Source organism: Bos indicus, chromosome 21 (assembly GCF_029378745.1).
Source record: "Bos indicus isolate NIAB-ARS_2022 breed Sahiwal x Tharparkar chromosome 21, NIAB-ARS_B.indTharparkar_mat_pri_1.0, whole genome shotgun sequence".
NCBI classification, from domain to species: domain Eukaryota; kingdom Metazoa; phylum Chordata; class Mammalia; order Artiodactyla; family Bovidae; genus Bos; species Bos indicus.
In genome coordinates this window covers 30,708,584-30,731,879 of record NC_091780.1, presented here as the reverse complement: position 1 = coordinate 30,731,879, position 23,296 = coordinate 30,708,584, and the positions used below count along the sequence as shown (strand labels likewise).

The 23,296-nt window shown below is 42.5% G+C and overlaps 1 protein-coding gene across 3 annotated transcripts in view; it reads left to right on the top strand.

The window, feature by feature from the left end:
• Positions 1 to 23,296, top strand: part of TBC1D2B (TBC1 domain family member 2B) — a 90,141-nt gene that overhangs the window by 31,110 nt on the left and 35,735 nt on the right. For all 3 annotated transcript variants that reach the window (XM_070775299.1, XM_070775298.1, XM_070775300.1), the window contains exon 3: positions 2,447 to 2,612. In XM_070775299.1, coding sequence (XP_070631400.1) covers positions 2,447 to 2,612 — 166 coding nt within the window. The remainder of the gene's footprint in view (positions 1 to 2,446; positions 2,613 to 23,296) is intronic.

Sequence of the window (23,296 nt, the reverse complement as noted above, 5' to 3'; positions counted from 1 at the left end):
ACGGTCAAGTGAGTGACCTGCCAGCAAAGTGCGAGCCCGCCGATAGGTGTTCTCACTTGGAGCGTCAGTTTGCAAGGACTCCTGACTCCAGTGTTTCCTGTGCTCTGCCATCTCTGTCTTCCTGTGCTCAGTGACCTTCACAGGGACTTGTCCTGAGTGAGCTCAGGTTGTGTGCTCATCTGATTAGAAAGTAAATGTTTTCTTGGATATCTGTCCAGCATTCCATTCTGATTGTTTCCACAGAAAGTGATGATTGACATTACCAATCTAGGGATGTTTTATTCCAGGGAAGTATGGATCAAATTGATGATCATGAAACAGTGTTAAATTCTGGTTCAGTTCAGTTCAGTTCAGTCACTCCGTCGTGTCTGACTCTTTGCGACCCCATGAATCGCAGCACGCCAGGCCTCCCTGTCCATCACCATCTCCTGGAGTTCACTGAGACTCACATCCATCGAGTCAGTGATGCCATCCAGCCATCTCATCCTCTGTCGTCCCCTTCTCCTCCTGCCCCCGATCCTTCCCAGCATCAGAGTCTTTTCCAATGAGTCAACTCTTCGCATGAGGTGGCCAAAGTACTGGAGTTTCAGCTTTAGCATCATTCCTTCCAAAGAAATCCCAGGGCTGATCTCCTTCAGAATGGACTGGTTGGATCTCCTTGCAGTCCAAGGGACTCTCAAGAGTCTTCTCCAACACCACAGTTCAAAAGCATCAATTCTTTGGCGCTCAGCCTTCTTCACAGTCCAACTCTCACATCCATACATGACCACAGGAAAAACCATAGCCTTGACTAGACGAACCTTTGTTGGCAAGGTAATGTCTCTGCTTTTCAATATGCTATCTAGGTTGGTCATAACTTTTCTTCCAAGGAGTGAGCTGGAAGAAATTAATTACAAATTAATTTCATGGCTGCAGTCACCATCCACAGTGATTTTGGAACTCAAAAAAATAAAGTCTGACACTGTTTCCACTGTTTCCCATCTATTTCCCATGAAGTGATGGGACCAGATGCCATGATCTTTGTTTTCTGAATGTTGAGCTTTAAGCCAACTTTTTCACTCTTCTCTTTCACTTTCATCAAGAGGCTTTTGAGTTCCTCTTCACTTTCTGCCATAAGGGTGGTGTCATCTGCATATCTGAGGTTATTGATATTTCTCCCAGCAATCTTGATTCCAGCTTGTGCTTCTTCCAGTCCAGCGTTTCTCATGATGTACTCTGTTTACAAACATGTATGTTCTCAGAGAGATTATACAGTTGGGAAGAATACAAAATATTTATTATTGGATACATTTTACCAGAACTTTAGAAAAGTAAGTTTTTATTATGGGAAATTTTAAGCATATGCAGAGAGAATAACATAATATTACCCACATGTTTATTAGGTAGTTTGAACGATTAGTATTTCATGGCTCATTTTGTTTCATTGATATACTTACCCAGTTAATTTTATTATTTGGAAGCAAATAACATGTTGTTTGGGGTGGATATCATTTATTTGTTAAATAACAAAATATTGTTATCTTGAAGCAAATTCTGGACAGCATATCATTGCAACCTCAAATATTTCAAATGTTTACATTTTTAAGATATAGTTTCGGATTTGATCAGGCTTTAGCATCAATGCATTTGCCTGTGAATTTACTGAACTGCTGGCCTTTGTGTACAAACTTATTTTTTCAGTGTCACTATTTGCAATTAGCAAGTATGTATATATTCTATTCCCCTCTTACAGAAAAGGGCATTAGTGTAATCTGGTCTGCAGTTTTTTTTTTAACATAACAGTTTATCCTGGAAATTGTTCCTTATTGGTATAGGTAAGTGGACCATGATCACAGCTTTATACTGGGTTTACTGATCTACAAGACAGCAGAGATGAGCTCTAGCTATTTTCCCTGTGCTTTTGCTGTTAACACTTGGTGGTTTGAAGTATGTACAACCTTCCTCTGAGGAACGTGGATCAGCTTTAGATGAAAATGTTTACAGAACACCCTAGTCATCTACAGATTGTATTTGTATGTAGTACACATTAAAAATATTCTGTAATATTGGATTTCCCTGATGGTACAGTGTATAAGAATCCACCTGCCAGTGCAGGAGGCACAGGTTCAATCCTTGGTCTGGGAAGATCCCACGAGCCTTGTAGCAACTAAGCCTGTGCACCACACTCCTGAAGCCCGAACGCCCGAGAGCTTGTGCTCTGCAACCAGAGAAGCTACCGCAGTGAGAAGCCCGTGCACAGCAACGAAGAGTGGCCTCCACTCACCCCAACTAGAGAAAGGCTGCGTGCAGCAACGAAGACCCAGCGCAACCAAAAACAAACACTTAAAAATACTGTAATATATATTATGTAAAATTTTGTATAGTTTATCAAGATAGTGTATTATGTAGGATATCAAGTTCCCTGTGGAATCGTTGAATAACTGACCCTTGTTTGCCTTTCTTTCAGATTTAATTAACCTGCACTCAAATGCTTCTGCAGAAAAAGCCAGAAATGTCCTAGCTGTGGAAGCTGCCCCTGGAGAGCTGGTAGGAGAGCAAGCTGCAAATCAGCCCGCCCCAGGGCCTCCGAATTCTATTAACTTCTCTTTTAAACAGTGGGGGACGGAGCTCAGGTGAGTCTTTGGAAAGCATTATGTGAAACTGAAAATGGATTATTTCTGATAATGTATAATTTTATATGTGAGATTATAAAATCACCTGGCATTTGTGAAGGTATTGGTCACAAGGTACTTTCACATACTTTTAGCTTGTATGGGACTCCTGTTAAGTGCCTGATGCTTTCACACTCAGGGTTTAATTGTTTGAGTATTACCATACTCGGTGATTGACATATGGTCATATGGTTGACATTTTATGGAGACAACAATTGGCTCAGGAGGAGTCCTTGCCTATGGTCACAAGGCTCCCAGGCTGCAGAGTTGAATGAGCATCACCACAGTCAGTTTCAGAATAATTTTCACCATGCCAAAAGGAAACCCCAGGACCCATTAGCAATCCCTTCCTGTTTCCCCCAAACACCTTCTTCCTATCCTGCCCTTATCTACTTTTTTGTCTCAGTGGATTTGCTGATGCTGCATATTTCCTAGGAGTGACATCCTACGGTACCTCATCTTGCTTCTTTCACTGAGCATAATGTTTTTAAGGTTTTCATCCAAGTTGTAGCGTGTGTCAGGACTTCATCAATATTTCATTTCTCTTTATTGTGGAATAATACTCTGTTATGTGGGTATACCACATTTTGTTTATTTGTCCTTCAGTTAATGGGCGTTTGGATTCTTTCCACTTTTGGGCTACTGTGAATATAGTTGCTGTAAACATCTGTGTGCAGGCTTTATGAAGACATAATTTTTCAGCTTCTTTGAGTAAATATCAAGGAACATGTTGGATCCTATGGTCAGAGCATGTTGAGTTTTGTGAGACTGCCAGGCGGTCTTCTGAAACGTACCACTTTGCCTTCGTTTCTACCAACAATAAATGAGAGTTCCTGTTGCTCCACATCCTTGCCAGCGTTTCATGTCGTCAGCGTTCCGGGTTCTGGCTGTTTCAGTAGTTGTTTAGTGGTAGCTTGTTGGTTTAATTGTCATTTCCTTGATGACATATGAGGTGGACCATTTTTCATATGCGTATTTGCCGCTTGTTTATCTTCTTTGGTGGAGTGTCTGTTAAGGTCTTTGGCCATTTTTAAGATTGGGTTGTTTGTTTTCTTATTGTTGCATTTTAAGGACTCTGTGTATTTTGAATAGCAGTCCTTTGTCAGATTTGTCTTTTGTAAATATATTTTCCCAGCCTGTGACTATCATCTAATTCTCTCAATATTGTCTTTCACAGAGCAGAAGTTTTTAATTTTAATCAAGTCCAGCTTATCAATTATTTCTTTCAAGATCATGTCTTTGTTATTATATCTAAAAAGGTTTCACCATACCCAAGGTTCTGTAGGTTTCTTCCATGTTAATGTTAACTTGTAGTTCTGTAGTTTTGAGTTTAACATTTACATCTGTGATCCATTTTGAGTCAATTTTTGTGAAGCATATATGGTCTCTGTGTCTGGTTCTTTCTTTTGCAGGTGAGAGTCTAGTTGCTCCAGCACTGTTTGTTGAAGAGGTAGTCTTTGCTCCGTTGCATTGTCTTTGCTTCTTTGCCAGTGATCAGTTGATTGTATTTATGCGGTTCTATTTCTGGATTCTCTCTTATGTTCTATTAATGTATTTGTCTTTTCTTTTGCCAGTACCACACTGTCTTGATTACCATAGCTTTATCAGTTCAGTTCAGTTTGGTCGCTCAGTCGTGTCCGACTCTTTGCAACCCCATGAAGCGCAGCACGCCAGGCCTCCCTGTCCATAACCAACTCCCGGAGTTCACTGAGACTCACGTCCATCGAGTCAGTGATGCCATCCAGCCGTCTCATCCTCTGTCGTCCCCTTCTCTTCCCGCCCCCAATCCCTCCCAGCATCAGAGTCTTTTCCAATGAGTCAACTCTTCGCATGAGGTGGCCAAAGTACTGGAGTTTCAGCTTCAGCATCATTCCCTCCAAAGAAATCCCAGGGCTGATCTCCTTCAGAATGGACTGGTTGGATCTCCTTGCAGTCCAAGGGACTCTCAAGAGTCTTCTCCAGCACCACAGTTCAAAAGCATCAATTCTTCAGCTTTATAGTAGGTCTCAAAGTAGAATAGTGTCAGTCTTCCAGCTTTATTCTCCTTCAGTTATTGCGTTGGATAGTCTAAGTCTTTTCCCTCTCCATATAAACGTTAGAATCATTTTGTCGATAATCACAAAATAACTTGCCAGGATTTTGACTGGGATTGCATTGCTTCCCAGGTGGTGCTAGTGGTAAAGAACCCACCTGCCAGTGCAGGAGATGGAAGAAGCGTGGGTTCAACACGCTGGGTGAGAAGATCCCCTCTAAGAGGGCACTGGGACCCACTCCAGTATTCTTGCCTGGAGAATCCCAAGGACAGAGGAGCCTGGTGGGCTATGACCCATAGGGTCGCCAAGAGTCAGACACAACTGAAGTGACTTGGCATGCATGCACACATTGAATCTGTAGATAAAATTGGGAAGAACTGACAATACTGAGGCTTTCTTACCATGAGTGTGGAATATTTCTCCATTTATTTTGTTCTTCTTTGATTTCATTCATCAGAGTTTTGTAGTTTTCCTTATATATAGATCTTATATGTACATTTTGTTAGATTTATATACCTAAGTATTTTACTTTCTTGGTGCTAATGTAAATGATACTGTATTGTTAATTTCAAATTCCATTTGTTCATTGTTGGTATGTAGGAAAACAATTGAATTTTATATGTTAATCTCATATTGTGCAACCTTGATATAATCACTTACTAGTCCCAAGAATGTTTTGGTTAATCTTTTCAGATTTTCTACATAGATGGTTGTGTCATCTACGAACAGTTTTATGTCTTCCTTACCAATATCTTTACTTCCTTACCAGTACTTTCTTTTCTTTGCCTTATTGCATTAGCAAGATTTGCAGTACAGAGCTGAAAAGGAGTGGTGGGAGGAGGCATCTTTGCCTGGTACATGGTCTTAGTCGGGGCTTCCCCAGTGGCTCAAGTGGTAAAGAATCTGCCTGTAATGCAAGTAACACAGGAGACCCAGGTTCAATACCCGGGTCGGAAAGATACCCTGGAGGAGGAAATGGCAACCCACTCCAGTAATCCTGCATGGAGAATCCCATGGACAGAGGAGCCTGGTGGGCTACAGTCCATGGGGTCGCAAAGAGTCGGACACAACTTGGCACATGCTCACTCAGCCTTAGCCTGGTCTTAGTGAAAATGCTTCAGGTTTCTGGCCATTAAATAGGATGTTAATTTTAGGATTTTTTGTAGATGGTCTTTATCAAGTTGAGAAAGTTCCCTCTATTCCTAGTTTATTGAGAGTTTTTATCATGAATGGGTGTTGGATTTTGTCAGACGCATTTTCTGTGTGAATTGATACGATTATGTGGTTTTCCTTTTCTAGTCTGTGATATGATGAATTATGTTAATTGATTTTGAATGTTGAATGAGTCTTGCTTACCTGGGATAAATCTTAGTTCGTTGTGAAGTATAGTTCTTTTTATACATTGTTGAATTTGATATGCTAATATTTTGTTGAGGATTTTTATATCTGTGTTCATGAGAGACATTGGTCTGTAGTTTCTTTTCTTATACTGTCTTTAGTAGGGGAATACTGGCCTCATAGAATGAGTTAGGAAGTATTCTTTCTGCTTCTATCCTCTCAAAGAGACTGTGGATAATTAATATAATTTCTTTCTTAAATGTTTAGTAGAATTTACCAGTGAACCCATTTGCACCTGTGCTTTCTGTTTTGGAAGATTATTTATTCCATTTAAAGAGCATGTATATCCTATTCAGATCATTTATTTCTTCTCATGTGAGTTTTGGCAGATTGTGCCTCTCAAGGAATTGGTCCATTTCATCTAAGTTATCAAATTTATGGGAATTGAGTTTTTTTTATTGTATTTCTTGCTTATTCTTTTAGTTTCCAAAGAATCCGTGGTTATTTTCCCTCTTTGATCTCTGGTATTTGTAATTAGCATCATCTCTTTTTTCCTTAGTTAGCCCAGCTAGAGACTTACCACACCAGTTGATCTCTTCAAAGAACCAGCTTTGTTTTCATTTTTTTCTGTATTGATTTCCTGTTTTCAATTTTATTGATTTCTGCTCTAATTCTTATTATTTATTTTCTTCTGCTTACTTTGGATTTAATTTTCTCTTCTTTTTCTAGTGTCCTAAGGTAGAAACTTAGATTACTGATTTTAGATCTTTCATCTTTTCTATTATATACATCCAGTGCTATAAATTTCCCTCTAAGCACTGGTTTTGCTGCATTGTGCAAATTTTGATAATTTATGTGTTCATTTGTTAAAAATATTTTAAAACTTGTATTGAGATGTCTTCTTTGACTCACATGTCAATTGAATATGTGTTGTTTAATCTCCACATACTTGATTTTCTTGTTGTTGATACCTTTCTGTTACTGATTTCTGGTTTAATTCTACTTTGGTTTAAAAGCAGACATTGTATGATTTCTGTTCTTTAAATTTGTTAATGTGTATTTTATGGCCCAGAATGTAATCTGTCCTGATGAGTGTTCCATATGAGGAAAATGTATTTTCTGCTCTTGCTGGATGAAGTGATTTGTAGATGTCATTTATACAAGTGATGAATGGTGTTGTTGAGTTCACCTGTGTCCTTACTGATTTTTGCCTGGTGGATTTGTCTGTCAGATAGAGGGGTACTTAAGACTCCGTCTGTGTTGGTGGATTCATTTATTTCTCCTTTCAGGGCTATCAGTTTTTGCCTCACATACTTTAAATGCTCTGTTGTTAGGTGCATACACATTAAGAATTTTATGTCTTCTTGAATAATTGACCCCTTTATCATCATGTCCTGGCCTTCTTTATCCCTGATAACTTCCCTTACTTTGAAGTCCACTCTCTCTGAATTTAATATAGCTCTCCCACTTTCTTTTGGTTAATGTTAGCGCAATATATTTTTCTCTATTTACTTTAATCTATTTGCATCTTTATTTTAAGGCGGATTTCTTGCAGATAACATATAGTTGTGAGCTGATTTTTGATCAGTTCTGGCAATTTGAGTCTTTTAATTGATACATTTACACCATTGACATTCAAAGTGATTATTGATTTAGTTGGATTAATGTATACTGCATTCATTAGGGTGTTTTCTGTTAACATTTGTTATCCTTGTTCTTTGTTGCTATTTTTGTCTTCCACTTCCTTACTGCCTTTTGTAGTTTAATTGAACATTTTTTATGGTTCCATTTTCTTTCCTTTCTTGGCACATCAGTTATACTTCTTTCTGTTTTTTTTTTTTACCTTTTTAGTGGTTACCCTAGGGTTTCCAATATATGTTTACAATGAATTCAAGTCCACTTTGAAATAACACTATTCCACTTTACAGGTTGTGTGAGTATGTTATAACAACAAAATAATCCTAATTATCCACTCTAGTTCCTTATATTATTGCTATTATTCATTTCACTTATATATGAAGCATAAATAGCACATATATACAAAAATATATACATAAGCATCCACAATATATGCATAATAAGTTTATACATATGTAAAACATATATAAGCATAACATATACATGGCAAAAAATGGGGAAACAATGGAAACAGCGAGACTGTTTTCTTGGGCTCCAAAATCACTGTAGATGGTGACTTCCGCCATGAAATTAAAAGTGCTTGCTCCTTGGAAGAAAAGCTGTGAGCAACCTAGACAGCATGTTAAAAAGCAGAGACATTACTTTGCCAACAAAGGTCCATCTAGTTAAAGCTATGGTTTTTCCAGTAGTCATGTACAGATGTGAGAGTTGGACTATAAAGAAATCTGAGCGCCAAAGAATTGATGTTTTTGAACTGTGGTGTTGGAGGAGATGCTTGAGAGTCCCTTGGACTGCAAGGAGATCCAACCAGTCCATTCTAAAGGAAGTCAGTCCTGAATGCTCATTGGAAGGACTGATGCTGAAGCTGAAACTCCAATACTTTGGCCACCTGATGTGAAGAACTGACTCATTTGAAAAGACCCTGATGCTGGGAAACATTGAAGGTGGGAGGAGAAGGGGACAACAGAGGATGAGATGGTTGGATGGCATCACCAACTCGATGGACATGAGTGTGAGGAAGCTCTGGGAGGTGATGATGGACAGAGAAGCCTGGCATGCTGCAGTCAATGGGGTTTCAAAGAGTCGGACATGACTGAGCAACTGAACTGAACATACGCATAACAGATATACATAAGTGTACATTCCTAGTATTATTATTTTGAATAGACTGTTATCAGATCAATTAGAATAAGGAAAATAGGAAAATGTTTTTATTTTATTTATTCCTTCTTCAGTACTCTTCCTTTATGTTGAATCTGAGTTTCTCACCTATATTATTTTTCTTCTTTCTAAAGAACTTAGTGTTTCTTGCAAGCCAAATCTACTAGCAATAGATTCCCTCAAAAATTTTTTTTTTGCCTGAGAAAGTCTTTTTAAAAAATTCTTCTTCACTTTTGAAGGATAATTTCACACTTTACAGAGTTCTCGATTGGTGGGATAATTTTTTTTCTCCCGACACTTTAAATATTTCAGTCTGTTTTTATTTGCAGAGTTTCTGAGGAGAGGTCACATGTAATTGTCTTTGTTCTTCTATAGGTGAGGAAGTTCTTTTCCTTTGCTTCTTCCAGAGTTTTTTATCTTTGATTTTCTGTAATTTGAAAATGGTGTGCCATGCCCTGGGCTTTTTGGCATTTATCGTGCCAAGTACTTCTTCTTTTCCCCTCTCTTTCTTCTGCTTCTGGATGCCCATTGTGTGTGTGTTATACCCTTTGTGGTTGCCCCATGGGTGCTCTCTTCCTTTTTCTTTTTTTTCCCAGCCTTTGTTCTCTTTGCCTTTTAGTTTTGGGGGATTCTATCGGGATATCTGTATACTCAGTTTAACTGTGTCCGGTTTATTCATAAGCCCATCAAAGACATTCTTCGTTTTTTTGCAGTGTTTTTGCCTCTAGAATTTATTTTTTGTTCTTTTTTTAGAATCTCTATCTTGGCTTACGCTGTCTGTTCTTTTTCATTGGTTTTGAGTCTTGGCTGTGGTGGGTCTTCGTTGCTGTGTGCGGGCTTTATGTAGTTGTGGTGAGCGGGTGCTGTTTGTTGTGGTCCTCGGGCTCCTCATTTCAGTGGCTTCTCTTGTTGCAGAGCATAGGCTGTAGGGTGTGCAGGCTTCAGTAGCCGTGGCACTCGGGCATAGTACTGTGGCTTCCATGCTCAGTAGTTGTGGGGCATGGGCTTAGTTGCCCCGTGGCATGTGGGAATCTTCCCAGATCAGGGATCACACTGGTGTCCCTGCGTGGCAAGTCAGATTCTTATCCACTGGACCACTAGGGAAGCCCTGGCTGGCTGTTCTTGCATGCTGTCTTATCCATCAGAGCCCTGAGCATATTAATTATAGTTGTAAATCCCCAGTCTGATACTCCAGCGTCCCAGCTATGTCTGGTTCTGATGCTTGTTTATCTCTTCAAACTGTGGAGTTTTTTTGCCTTTCGATATGCTTTGCAGTTTTGCCTTGTAGCTGAACATAGTGTTCTGGGTTGAAGGAACTGCTGTAAATAGGCGTTTAGTAATATGGTGATGAGGTGTGGGAGGTGAGGAAGTGTTGTATAGTCCTGTGATTAGGGCTCAGGCTCTTAGTGAGCCTGTGCCTCTGCAGTGTGAACTTCACAAGCGTTTCTCAGTATTTTTATTCCCCCTTAGATGGGGCAGGATGGCTAGAATGGGCTAGAGTTGGGTATTTCCCTTCCCACAGGTCATTTGGGCTCCAGTAATACCCAGGTTAGGCTCTGGTTAATAGTTTTCCTGGAAGGCAGGCCTTGTTAAGAGCAGAGAGCTCTGGAATATTTAAAAATTATTCCTTTTCACCTCTCCCTGCCAGAAATCAGAGGGGATTTTTCTCTGCTATTCACTGTGGGAACGTTGTTTAGCCCTGGAGGTAAGTCTCACAATACCGTGAGCTCCCTTGTGACTGGGTCCCCTGGAGTTTTTAACTCACAGAGGTGTCTGTACTGAGCCTCCAGCAAGCCAGCAGTTACAGTGAGTTTTCCTCCCCTGGCACTGGTTCCCTAGTTGAGTTTCTGCTCCAGTAAGCTGTGACTCCCTGTATCGGCCTGTCTCTCCAGTATTGGGGGTAGCGGCATGCCCTGTGTCCTCCCCTCACTTATGGATCCAAGAAGTGGCTTGTTCCTTCAGTCACTGTTTCCCCAAGTTCTCACTCCTTGAACTGCTATTTTCTGGCCATTCTGTGCTTTGCTCTTCACCCAGGACCATCACTCAGGGTGTGTCCTTCTGCCTGGTGTGCCCCATCTCCTCTGATTCAGTCCCTCGCCAGCCAGCACTGAGGGGAAGGTGGGAGGGAGGAGGCAAGGCGGGGCTCTCTGCCTGGATGCCTGCAGCTAGAGCAGCACTGCTCTCACTGACCTCAACCTGTTGGACCAAAGAAAGGGTTCTACTTTCCTAAAAAGGTTAGAAAGTCGCCAAGAGATGACCCCTTTATTTTACATGTTAAAAAGTTGGCACTTAAGAGAGGTAAAGAAACCTCAGAAAAGTGTCTCAGGGGCTCTGAGGAGCTCGGTTCTTTACGTCTCAGGACAGAAAGAATTCATTGAGAGGCAAAGTGATAGAGAAGAAGTGATTTATTGGAACAGGATGCTCATGAGATTTACACGCAGGCAGGCAAGAGGGTGCCACCCCAAGAACTTAGTGGGCTGCAGTTGTATAATCAGAGAAAAAGAGGGGAGGGGAATAAGACCACCTTCTTCCTCATTCTTTGAGTCTTTAACTCTCCCAACATGTTGGGTGGGGGAGTTTTTGGCCCTGGATGGCCCATCCAGGACTGTCATGGTGCTATGGAAAAATGATTTCAAATCTCAGTTTAATGAGGGTCTTTCACTTTGAAATGTCACCTTACCCAAATTATTGTTTTTTATGTGTGCAGAGAGCATGTTTAGGGGTCATTAGCTTACTGACAACCCACTCCAGTGTTCTTGCCTGGAGAATCCCAGGGACGGGAGAAACCTGGTGGGCTGCCGTCTAAGGGGTCTCACAGAGTCGGACACGACTGAAGCGACTTAGCAGCAGCAGCAGCAGCTTACTGACATCACTGGGTAGGATGTGGGTCTCATTCCACCATTGACATATTGTTTGCGGTGTGTCTTACGCTTCTGTTCCATGGTTTTGTTGCTAGGCAGACCTGTTTTCTTGAGTGATCATTAACTTACAGGAATCTCCCATACTTTTTTCTTTAATTACTGTCCCTTATTGGAATTAACTATTCAATCACCTACTGTTTCCCTTTTCTCTGTCCCTGTCAGTAAGGTGACTTGCTCAAGACACATAGCAAGTGTGTGGAAGATCTGAAAGGCACCGTGGTGCCTTGATTGGAGCCCAGTGTTCCTTCCACCTCTTGTTGTAAGAACATAGTTAGGAAATGATTGATGTGCCAGATTTTCATGCCTGACTAGTTCCATCTGCCCTCAAAGTTAGATAATGGAATGGGGAGACAGACTCGTAACACTGGGGGCTTTCTGATTACGGAGTGTGTTTCCCCTAAGCAAGTGAGCACGTGTCACCTTTGCCTTAACAACGACAGTTCACATTCAGGATTGAAGGTCACACTAGGAGTTATCTTCTATCAGCTGTGCCTTCCCACCATAGCCCAGTGATTAAGAACCAGGCAGCCAAGTTCAGTTCCCAGCTCTATGACTTGAAGCTGCATAACTTGGGCAGATTACTTAACGTTCATTTGTAAGATGGGGGTAATAATCACACTTACTCTGGGAGATCAGCATGATAGTGGTGGTAATTTAATGCATATAAACTACTTTGAGCAGCACCTGACCCTCACTAAGTACTGGATGAGGGTTAGTTGCTGCCTTTGTTGGGGGGACACAGCCCATGGCAAAGCCATTCTCCATGGTGGTCCAGGGGGCCACTTTCTGTAAAAACCCTGATGTTTGTTGATTGGCATATGGATCTTAGGTGTTTATGGTTTTTGTTTTCTTTTTTTGTTTGCAGCATGCTTAAAAAAGGTTTAAATATCCAGTAAAATGCTTTAGATGCACAGAGATTTTTTTTGTTTGTTTTTTTGAGAGGTTTTAATGACCATAGAAATATTAAAACAAATTTCTGTATTATAAACTAATGGCTTAAAAATTACATATATTTTATATAAATTTAAATGGTATTTTAGAGTGTCATCAGGGCTTAAGGGATAATTGAATGCTTGTCTGCTGTGTTTTTATTCTGTTTATCAATACAGTTGAAACTCTCCTAACCAGCTTCCACCAGCTGCCCTGTTTACCTGGTATTTTAAATTGTCTCTATAGAGCCGTGGTCCTCAATGACTGCAGGAGATTAAGGGCTACTGCAGGGCACTCTGTGCCCCTACTCCCACCAGCCAGCTGCAAACTTACCAAGAGCTGGCTGACTTTGTTCCTAACTAGTTAATGCTAACTAGTTGTACATGTTACTGTAATTATATAATTGAGTGAAATACTTAGTAAACCCATAACATGTTAAAATCAGTTGCTTTTTCTGTGAAAAAGCAAGTTAAATGCTTGGGGGAAATTTGATAAAGGTGAGTCACTAAAAAATAGCCAGGATGTGGGTGACACAGTTGTGAAAGATAGGAGAAAAAAAATTGTTCAAAACCTATAAAGATTCTATGCTTAGATTGTTTTTCAACTTTAAGTCCCTAAACTACTTTTTAAAAAGAAGCAGAACAAATTTAGAAAAGTCAGATAATGTCTTATGGGTGTGATTTATCCAGGAAAGATACCAGGGAGCCATGGTCAGTAGCCCCAGACTCAGGAGGAAGCCTTGGCCGGCCTCCCTTAGGGGGCTGGCACGCCAGTGCACGCTTCTGTGTGCCTTCACCGGTCCATGTGTCTAAGTTACTGGTAAATGGTTTCCTGCTTTAACCAGGGTTTTCATTAATCTACTAACAGTCCAGATCACTTCAGGTAGAAGAATTGGCTCTTGTGTGTAGTTCTAGCTGATCCTTGTGTGAGTGTGCATGCTCGGCGGTGGGAGTGTGACTGTGTGCCCTGGAGCTGTGCAGAATTCGAGTGAGGTGGGTATGCGTGGGAGGTGCTTGGGCTGCAGCCATGCTACAGGTTATGTGATGACGGTGAGCACGGCCCTGTGGTTCTGTGGGTCTGGACTGGGTGTCCATCCAGGAGCTCAGCCGTGCCTGACACACGAGTGAGTGGCAGGAGTCGGGTCTTGCTGCGGCTCGTGCTCTTTGTAATCAGCCTGGGTTTTGGAATCACAGCTCTGCTACTCATTAGCTGTGTGATGTTGAGCCAGTTTTTTAAGTTCTCTGAGTCTTATATTCTCCATTAGTAAATTGGCGTGTGTGTGTTTGTGTGTGTGTGTGAATACCCTTCCCTATTGGTTGGGTGTGAAGGTGAAGGTTATTAGTAAGAACTGCCTGGCTGAGTGTCTGACTCAGTGTAAGTGCTCAGTGGAGAGTGCTTACCTGATCCAGTGCTGCTGGTATTGCTGCCACTGTCGTTACCCTGCCCCCGCTGAGCCAGTAAGTGATGTGGGTCTTTATTATCCATCAGTGGAGAGGGTGTCTATCTGGAGGATGGGTGTGGAGACTGGGTTGGCTAAGAAAGCGTCCTTATCCCTCCAGTCTTGCCTCTGATGGGTCTTCAGCTGGCCCTGCCGCTAGCCCTGCTCTGACCCTTTGTTTTTTGCTCCCCTCTTGAGCCCTCAGGCCAGGTAGATACAGTTGTTCCCGTGAATGGCTGGTGCTCTCAGGAGACTGTTCTGGTTTGGTTAGCTAGGACCATGGCTGGTGGCTCACCCTGTCTGTAGCAGAGGGCCTAAAGCAAGGGGATGATTGGTGAATTTGGGGAAGTCATTCATGCCCAGTAGCTGTAACGTGGTATTCATCTGTGGTTTTCCCTATAAAGCTGAGCTATGTTTATACCAAGAAAGAATTTAGTCACCATACTGCTGCCCCACACTGATGATTTAAAGCCTGGCCTCCCAGAGAGGCGAGTGTGGAGGAGGGTGGCCAACTCCTTGGCCGGTGGAATTTCAGTGATTGCACAAGCTGGTCGGGCTGTCTGCGCCCTGCTGCATCAGCGCCCAGTCCTTGCTGACATCTCCTGGGAGTGGGGTTCACGCTCAGCACCTCTGTCCCAGCTGTCCTCGCCACCTCCACTGGCCACGCACTTCCAGGAACCCACACGTCAGAAGGGGCACGGTTGTGTGACACCACTCTGAAAATCGCTGCAATTGTGAGAGGAGCCATGGCTGTGGCATATAACCCTGGCTGGGATGTGTGGTCATCCTCCTTGACATGGGAAACAGAGAACTTAGGTGCCTTATTCAGGGCCACCAAGGGAGGACAAGATTGGCCCACGTCTGCCATGGTATTTAGAATTGGGGGCTGGGAAGGGGAAGCTGCCAGCTCCTGTTACCCTCTGCAGGGCCTGGGCCCACCTGTGGCAGGAACCCTACTCTCAGTGATCTCAGTCAGTTCTCACCACTAGTTCAAGGTTTGCAGGAAGAGTCTCCTCGCCTTAGGCTGCAGGCCATACTGCTGAACGTGGCCTCGAGGGCCATAGGGCTCATCTCCCCCTTCCGCCTCCTCCCCGCCCGCCCCCACCCCTCCCCACCTGCTTGGCCTCTTTCAGTTCTGGAAACACGCTGTCTTCCCTACAGGCCCTGCCTCAGGCTGACTTTTTGCTGGGAGGACTCCCTCCTCCTAGTGACTCCTGGTCACCCTTCATAGGAGCCTCGTTCTACTCACCCCTGTGCTTCTTGTTCACAGCCTTACTTCCACTTATAATTATTCTGTTTCTCTGCGTTCTTGTCTGTGGCCACCTCCCAGGTGGGGGCTGGGAGCTCCAGGGGCAGGGACCCGTCTGTCCTGGCGTGTGTATCCCCAGCTCTGCACACGGGCCCTTGTGTGTGTCAGGTGTCTGCAGCCTGCTGGAGGAAGGAATGATGAGTAAGTGAAAGGCTCAGTACCCTTCCCGGCCCAGAAACAGCCTCTGTTCCTGCTCCTCAGGGTTTTTCTGCCCTCAGCCCCGAACACATGTGTGGGTGGCACATACCCTCCTGCTGGGCACTGCAGTTCCTCGGGTGCTGTATTTTCTATTTGGCCTCCTGGGAAGGGCTTTCTCTCTAAGGAAGCGTTATTTACCTTTTTGATTGGGAATCCACAGCAAATAATATCTATTCATACATAACTGCATAGTGTTTGTAAGCACACAAAACAGACATTTCATAAAATTTTAACTATTACATCTAGTAAGGCTAAGGTTTTTTCTTCCAGTGTATTAAAACAGTTCTCATCATGACCCTCAAAATTGATTTTATGGCTCTTTAATTCAGTCTCCTGACCTGCTAATGGGTTGCCACCCACAGTTTGAGAAACACCGCTCTGAAGGCTGCCCCTGGCTGGGTACCCCCACTCTCCAGTCATCTTTGTGTTTTCTTCTCCCCTCTTCCTGTGTGGCATGCATGCTCCCTTGGATAAGAGGTGGTCCCTCCCTGCCTTTGAGGTACTTACAGTCCTCCGGGGAGACAGACAGCAGGTAAGGAGTCCTGTCACAAAGCACTGGAGGCTGCAGTTGAAGGCTGAACCTGGCATGTCCTCCTAGCATGAACCTCCCTAGGGGCACTGAGTGGGTGGCGGGGGAGATGTTTGGGAGGGCAAGGATGTGCCGTGGAGGATGAGTTTTAACTTGGGACTTGAAGTGTCAGGTGGGACCTGCCAAAGGAAAGAGCAAGTGCAGAGACACCTTTGCAAAGGTGTGGAAGGTAGAGCAGGGTCTCATGAGTTCACCAGTTCATGCGCTGGGAGCGGAGGGTGCTGAGCGGAGGTGATGACTGAAGAGTTGCTGAAGAGGCCAGGAGGCCCAGGGTGAAGTGATGGGGTAGTGTCTGTCCTATGGGCAGCAGGGAGCCAGTAGAGCTGTACCTGCCTGGAAATTCTACGATGAGATTATTTTCACTTTGATTCTTTTTTTTTTTTGGAGGCAGTGCACATTTTTTCCCCCCATCAGTTCAGTTCAGTCGCTCAGTCGTGTCCGACTCTTTGCAACCCCATGGATTGCAGCACTCCAGGCCTCCCTGTCCATCACCAACCCTGGAGCTCACTCAAACTCGTGTCCATCGAGTCGGTGATGCCATCCAGCCATCTCATCCTCTGTCGTCCCCTTCTCCTTCTGCCTTCAGTCTTTCCCATATGAAAGCCCAGTTTATATATTTTTCTTTTTTCCTCACTTTATGTATTGTATTCAGGTTTAACTATACCTTACGGCATTTCAGGTGCACAGCATGGTGATTCAGCTACACAGAAACACGTATATTACTTTTGAAATTATTTTCCATTATAGGTTATTATGAGATATTGACTGTAGTTCCCTGTGCTATACAGTGAACTGTTGCATATCAATTTACTTTTATTAGAAATCTAGCATTCTGTTCATACTAAGTCAAATGTGGAATCAAAATGTCTTAAATTTTTTAGTTAGGCAAAAATCCGTTAAGTTCTGTAGGGTATATATTATGCATATTATATATATATGTATACAAAAGCTTTTCTACTGCGCTTGGTAAAGGCTTGAGAAAGAACATAAAAAAAAAAAAAAAGGAAGAGATGGGGAAATTGGAAAACAAACTAAGTGAAATGGGAGCACTGAATATGAAATAGAAAAAGTGAAACAAACTAGATAAAAGTAAAAGATCATCATATAGTCCAGTTGTTTTTAAACATGAGGCAGTGCACATTTTATTAAATGTTTGTTCTGGTGACTTTAGAATTGGTGAACTCATTATCCATATTAAATATATAGGATGATTTGGAGAGGGCCTTTCTGATGACACTTCTTTCCCAAGTCATTATATCAACAGTAAATATATTTTAACTTTAGACATGATGGTCCAAACTTCAATGCCTGTTGAAATATGGACTGTAACAAAAAGTAGTCTTGCAAAGCCTATGATTCTAAGAGCGATAGCTTGTTGGAGACCAGCTGTATTTGTTTGCTCTGGCTGCTGTTAACAATTACCATAAACTCGGTGGGTTATAACAACATGAATTCATTCTCTTAGAGTTCTGGAGACCAGAGGTCCAAATCAGTCTCACTGGGCTAAAGTCAAGGTGTCAGTGGGCTGGTTCCTTCTGGAGGCTCCAGGAGAGAACACTTCGCTGGCCTCTGCCAACTCCTGGAAGCTGCCAGCATTCCTCGGCCCATGGCCACATTGCTCTACTCTTCCTCCCTGGTCCCTTACCCAGCCCCTTTTTTTATAGTGGTATTTTCCTGTGCCTCCCTCTTATAAGGACACTTATGATAACATTCAGGGCTGTCTCAGATCATCCAGTGTAAACTCATCTCAAGATCTCAGTCATGTCTGCAAGTCCCTTTTGGTTATTTCTGCTTTTTTTTTTTTTAAAAAAAAATCAGATCAGATCAGTCGCTCAGTCGTGTCTGACTCTTTGCGACCCCATGAATCGTAGCACGCCAGGCCTCCCTGTCCATCACCAACTCACGGAGTTCACTCAGACTCAGCGTCCATCAAGTCAGTGATGCCATCCAGCCATCTCATCCTCTGTCGTCCCTTTCTCCTCCTGCCCCCAATCCCTCCCAGCATCAGAGTCTTTTCCAATGAGTCAACTCTTCACATGAGCTGGCCAAAGTACTGGAGTTTCAGCTTTAGCATCATTCCTTCCAAAGAAATCCCAGGGCTGATCTCCTTCAGAATGGACTGGTTGGATCTCCTTGCAGTCCAAGGGACTCTCAAGAGTCTTCTCCAACACCACCGTTCAAAAGCATCAATTCTTTGGTGCTCAACCTTCTTCACAGTCCAACTCTCACATCCATACATGACCACTGGAAAAACCATAGCCTTGACTAGATGAACCTTGTTGGCAAAGTAATGTCTCTGCTTTTGAATATGCTATCTAGGTTGGTCATAACTTTTCTTCCAAGGAGTAAGCGTCTTTTAATTTCATGGCTGCAGTCACCATCTGCAGTGATTTTCGAGCCCAGAAAAATAAAGTCTGACACTGTTTCCCCATCTATTTCCCATGAAGTGATGGGACCAGATGCCATGATCTTCGTTTTCTGAATGTTGAGCTTTAAGCCAACTTTTTCACTCTCCACTTTCACTTTCATCAAGAGGCTTTTGAGTTCCTCTTCACTTTCTGCCATAAGGGTGGTATCATCTGCATATCTGAGGTTATTGATATTTCTCCTGGCAATCTTGATTCCAGCTTGTGTTTCTTCCAGTCCAGCGTTTCTCATGATGTACTCTGCATATAAGTTAAATACACAGGGTGACAATGTACAGCCTTGATGTACTCCTTTTCCCAAATAAATCATTTCAAATAACATTGTCCTGGTGTCCTTGTACATATGTCTCCATATCCTTGTGAGAATCTCTCTGAATAATTGATGTGTACAAGAGGAGACACTGCAGCATTGGAAAGCTGTTGCCGGTCAGAGCCCCTCCACCCCTACTTTTTCCTTCTCTTGATGGGGCTCGTAGTCAGGAGGGATAGAGCCGATTGGGCACTCCGGAGGTAGCCTGCCCTCCTTTTGCAGCTGTCTTCCTGCCATAGACAAGGTGATGATAGAGCCCCAAGCTTGGTTGTGCAGGGTGTTTGTGGAGTTTTGAGCTCTTGAAGGATTTGATGCTGTATTTTTCCAGCCATTCTGTCAGCCTATAAAATTCTAGCTGATTATCAGAGTCAAAATGAATATTGAAATTATTACGTTTTAGATAAACCTTTTAAACTGTATGTAGAAAAATCGAATTAAAATATGTGAACCTAGAAATAGAGGTTTCCTTATTAATTATATAGTTGCTGCTGTTTGGGTTTTTTGTTTTTTAACTTTCATTGGAGTTCAGTTGATTTGCAGTGTTGTTGCTGGTGTTCGTCTGTAAAAGTTCAGCCTGCACACTGCAGCCATCAAGGTGACATTTGGCTGCCCGGTGGTCCCTGACTTTACCTTTCAGATCAGAGTAGCTGAGTGTTTAGTGAATGAAACAGCAGGCACCTAGTACGGTGCCTGGAAGGACGCAGAAGTTCTGCTCAGAGGTGAACAAGCGCTGAACGAGAATGGCCCCGAGCATCGGCCAGCAGAACCCTGTTAGACTGGTTGTGAACTCGCAAGAGTGCGCTGGCAGGACACTGTGCAGAGGCCTCTGCTGACTGGAGAGGACACAGTGGCTTGAGGAGCGTGTACTCTACTGACCCCCATGTGGCACGGTCACAGAATTGGCTTTCACCGCGTAAGATCAAAAAGCAGCAATTAGTGTTTCAGCTTAAAGAGGCTTTCGTTTTGAGCCTGATCTCATTTCTTCATCACATAAGGCTTGGCAGATGGTACCTCCCCCAACCAAGGCTCAGTCCCTTGGCCGCAGGTGAGAGCATGGTGTTTGCACATGTGGGCCCCGAGACAGGGTAGGAATGACAAGGCCAAGCTGAGGAAGTCCTAAGTCATGTAAATCACTCTTCTCTCTCCCCAGACAAGTTCAGTTCTTTCCTGCTCTCTAAGTCCTTCTTCTGTATCCCTTTAAGGACCAGAGCTGAGTAGCATAGTTCTAAGGCTCAGGCAAATGGCAAGAAGAACTTAACTCCTCAAATAGATGATGATGGAAGTAACATGTGGCATGTGAGTGAAAGCTGCTGTGAGACCTTGGCTCTAGCAAGGCCAGGGAAACTTTATAGTGTAGAGGGTCCAGGGGCGCCTCTACTCAGCAGTTGTATCAAAGAAATGAGAAAAATTATACGCAGCTTTTGTTAGAGTTTCTCCTTCTTCTGAGCAACTATTTTGAAATAGCTTTCTCCCCAATGGTATAATTTTTATAAAATCGGACTTTACCACAACATTGCATATTGGGTTATAGTGGGGAATTTCTTGGGGAATTCCTCTATGCAGTTGTCTGTGAATTTCAGTAGAGTGAGGGAAACATAAGTGTATTAAGTAATTTCTCTACATTGTTCTAAATTCTTAAAGTGCTTTGATGAAATTCAGACAAGGCAAAAAAATCATGCTTTCAGAAATGTAAAACATTGAAAAAATGACTGTTTTACATGAGAATATCATCTGATTCACACTAGAGATGGAGCTACATCCCCCCCTTACTTTTAATCTGCCTCAGAAAACTCTGAATGATGCACATTTCTTCCCCTTCTTTATTTTAATAACCTTACTGAAGTATAATTTACCTATGTTAGGTGTACAGGCTGATGGAATTTAGAAATTACACATAGTCATGTAAACACGTCTATAATCAAAATATAGAGCATTTCCACAACCCTATAAAGTTCTCTCATGCCCCTTTGTATGAAATTTTTAAGGATTTTTTGTATATGGAGTCATGCTATGTGTAGTCTTTTGTATTTGTCTTCTTTCATGAGCATCATCTTTTTTAGACTCATCTATACTGTTGAGTGTTTTTATAGGTCCTTCTTTTTTCATTCCTGAATAGTATGCAGTAAGTATGGATATATCACAGTTTGGTTATGCATTCACCAGTTGATAGACTTTTGGTGTATATCCTGTTTGGGGCTGTTATAAATAATGCTTGCTCTGAGTATTCACATCCAAGTCCTATGTGTAGTTGTTCAGCCACCAAATTATGTCCGACTCTTTGTGACCTCGTGAATTGTAACACCCAAGCTTCCCTGTCCCTCGCCATCTCACAGAGTCTGCCCAAGTTCATGTCCATTGAATCAGTGATGTCATCCAACCATTTCATCCTTTGTTGCCCTCTTCTCCTCCTGACTTCAATCTTTCCCAGCATCAGGGTCTTTTCTAGTGAGTCAGCTCTTTGCATCAGGTGACCAAAGTATTGGAGCTTCAGCTTCATCATCAGTCCTTCCAATGAGTATTCAGGGTTGATTTCCTCTAAGATTGACTGGTTGGATCTCCTTGCTGTCCAAGGGACTCAAGAGTCTTCTCCAGCACCACAGTTTGAAAGCATCAATTCTTTGGCACTCTGCCTTCTTAATGGTCCAGCTCTCACATGCATACATGACTGTGGGAAAGACCACAGCCTTGACTATATGAACCTTGGTCAGCAAAGTGGTATCTTGGCTTTTTAACACACTGTCTAGGTTTGTCATAGCTCTCCTACCAAGAAGCGATCATCTTCTGATTTCATGGCTGCAGTTATACATCCATGTGTAGGCGTATTTTCATTTCTTTTGGGTAAATATGGGGAATCGGGATTGTGGAGCTCTTTAGCTGAGTGTGTATTCAGCTTGTGAAGATGCTGCCCTGCTGTCCTCCCGTGGCTGCCCTGTCTGTGCTCCCATTAGCAGCCCTGCTGTCCTCCCGTGGCTGCACTGTCCATGCTCCCATTAGCAGCCCTGCTGTCCTTCCGTGGCCGCACCGTCCGTGCTCTCATTAGCAGCCCTGCTGTCCTCCCGTGGCCGCACTGTCCGTGCTCCCATTAGCAGCCCTGCTGTCCTTCCGTGGCCGCACCGCCCGTGCTCTCATTAGCAGCCCTGCTGTCCTCCCGTGGCCGCACCGTCCGTGCTCCCATTAGCAGCCCTGCCGTCCTCCTGTGGCCGCACCGTCCGTGCTCCCATTAGCAGCACATGGCCTTTGCAGTGGTTGCACATCCCTCCCAACACTTGGCATCACCAGTGTTTTTAACTTAGCCATTGTGGTGGGTGTGGTTCGCTTCAGTTTTAAGTTGCATTTCCCTATTGATTAATAATGTTGAGAATCTTTTCCTGCGCTTGTTGGCCATCTGTGTATCTTTGGAGAAATGACTGTTCAGGTCCTTCATCCAGTTTTTAATTGAGTTGTTTGTTCTTTTATTATTGAGTTGTAAGAGTACTTTGTATTTTCTGAATACAATTCTCTTATCAGATATAGGTTTTGCAAATATTTTTCAAAGAAGAAAATATTTTTAATCTTGATAAAGTTCATTTTGTCATTTTAATCTTTTACACATTGTGTTTTTTGTGTTCTATATAGGAAGTCTTCGCATAACCCAGTGTCACAAATATTTTCTTGCCTCTTTTCTTCTAGAATTTTAGTGGTTTTAATTCTTACTCATTTATATATTTTAAGCTAATTTTTATGTGTTATGTGAGGTAAGGGTTGAAGTTCATTTTTTCCCCATACAAATAACCAATTGTAGTACCACTTTTTGAAAAGACTGTCTTTACTCCATTGAATTTCTTGGCATCCTTGTTGAACATCAGTTGACATTATTACTTGTTTAACATTGTACCATGCGTGTTAACTTTCTTCCTTTCGTCTTTCCTCTGTTTTATTTGGATAGTTTCTGTTCCACTGTCATCACATTCACTAACCTTTCCTTCTGTGGTGTCTCGTCTGCTATGAAGCCCATCAAGTATATTTTCACCATAGACATCATAGAAAATCTCTAGATTTAAAAAAAAATTAAAGTATAATTGATTTATGATGTGTTTCAGGTGTATAGCTACGTGTTTCAGTTATATATTCTCTTTTGAGTTTCTTTTCTATTTTAGGTTATTACAAGATACTGAATATAGTTCTTTGTGCTATACAGTCAGTCCTTGTTGTTTGTTCTATATACAGGAGTGTGTGTGTGTTAATCCCAACTCCTAATTTGTCCCTGCCCACCTCCTTCCCCCTTTGATAACTGTAAGTTTGCTTTCCATGCCTGTGAGTCTGTTTCTGTTTTATAGATAAATTCATTTGTGTTAGTTTCTTCGATTCCACATGT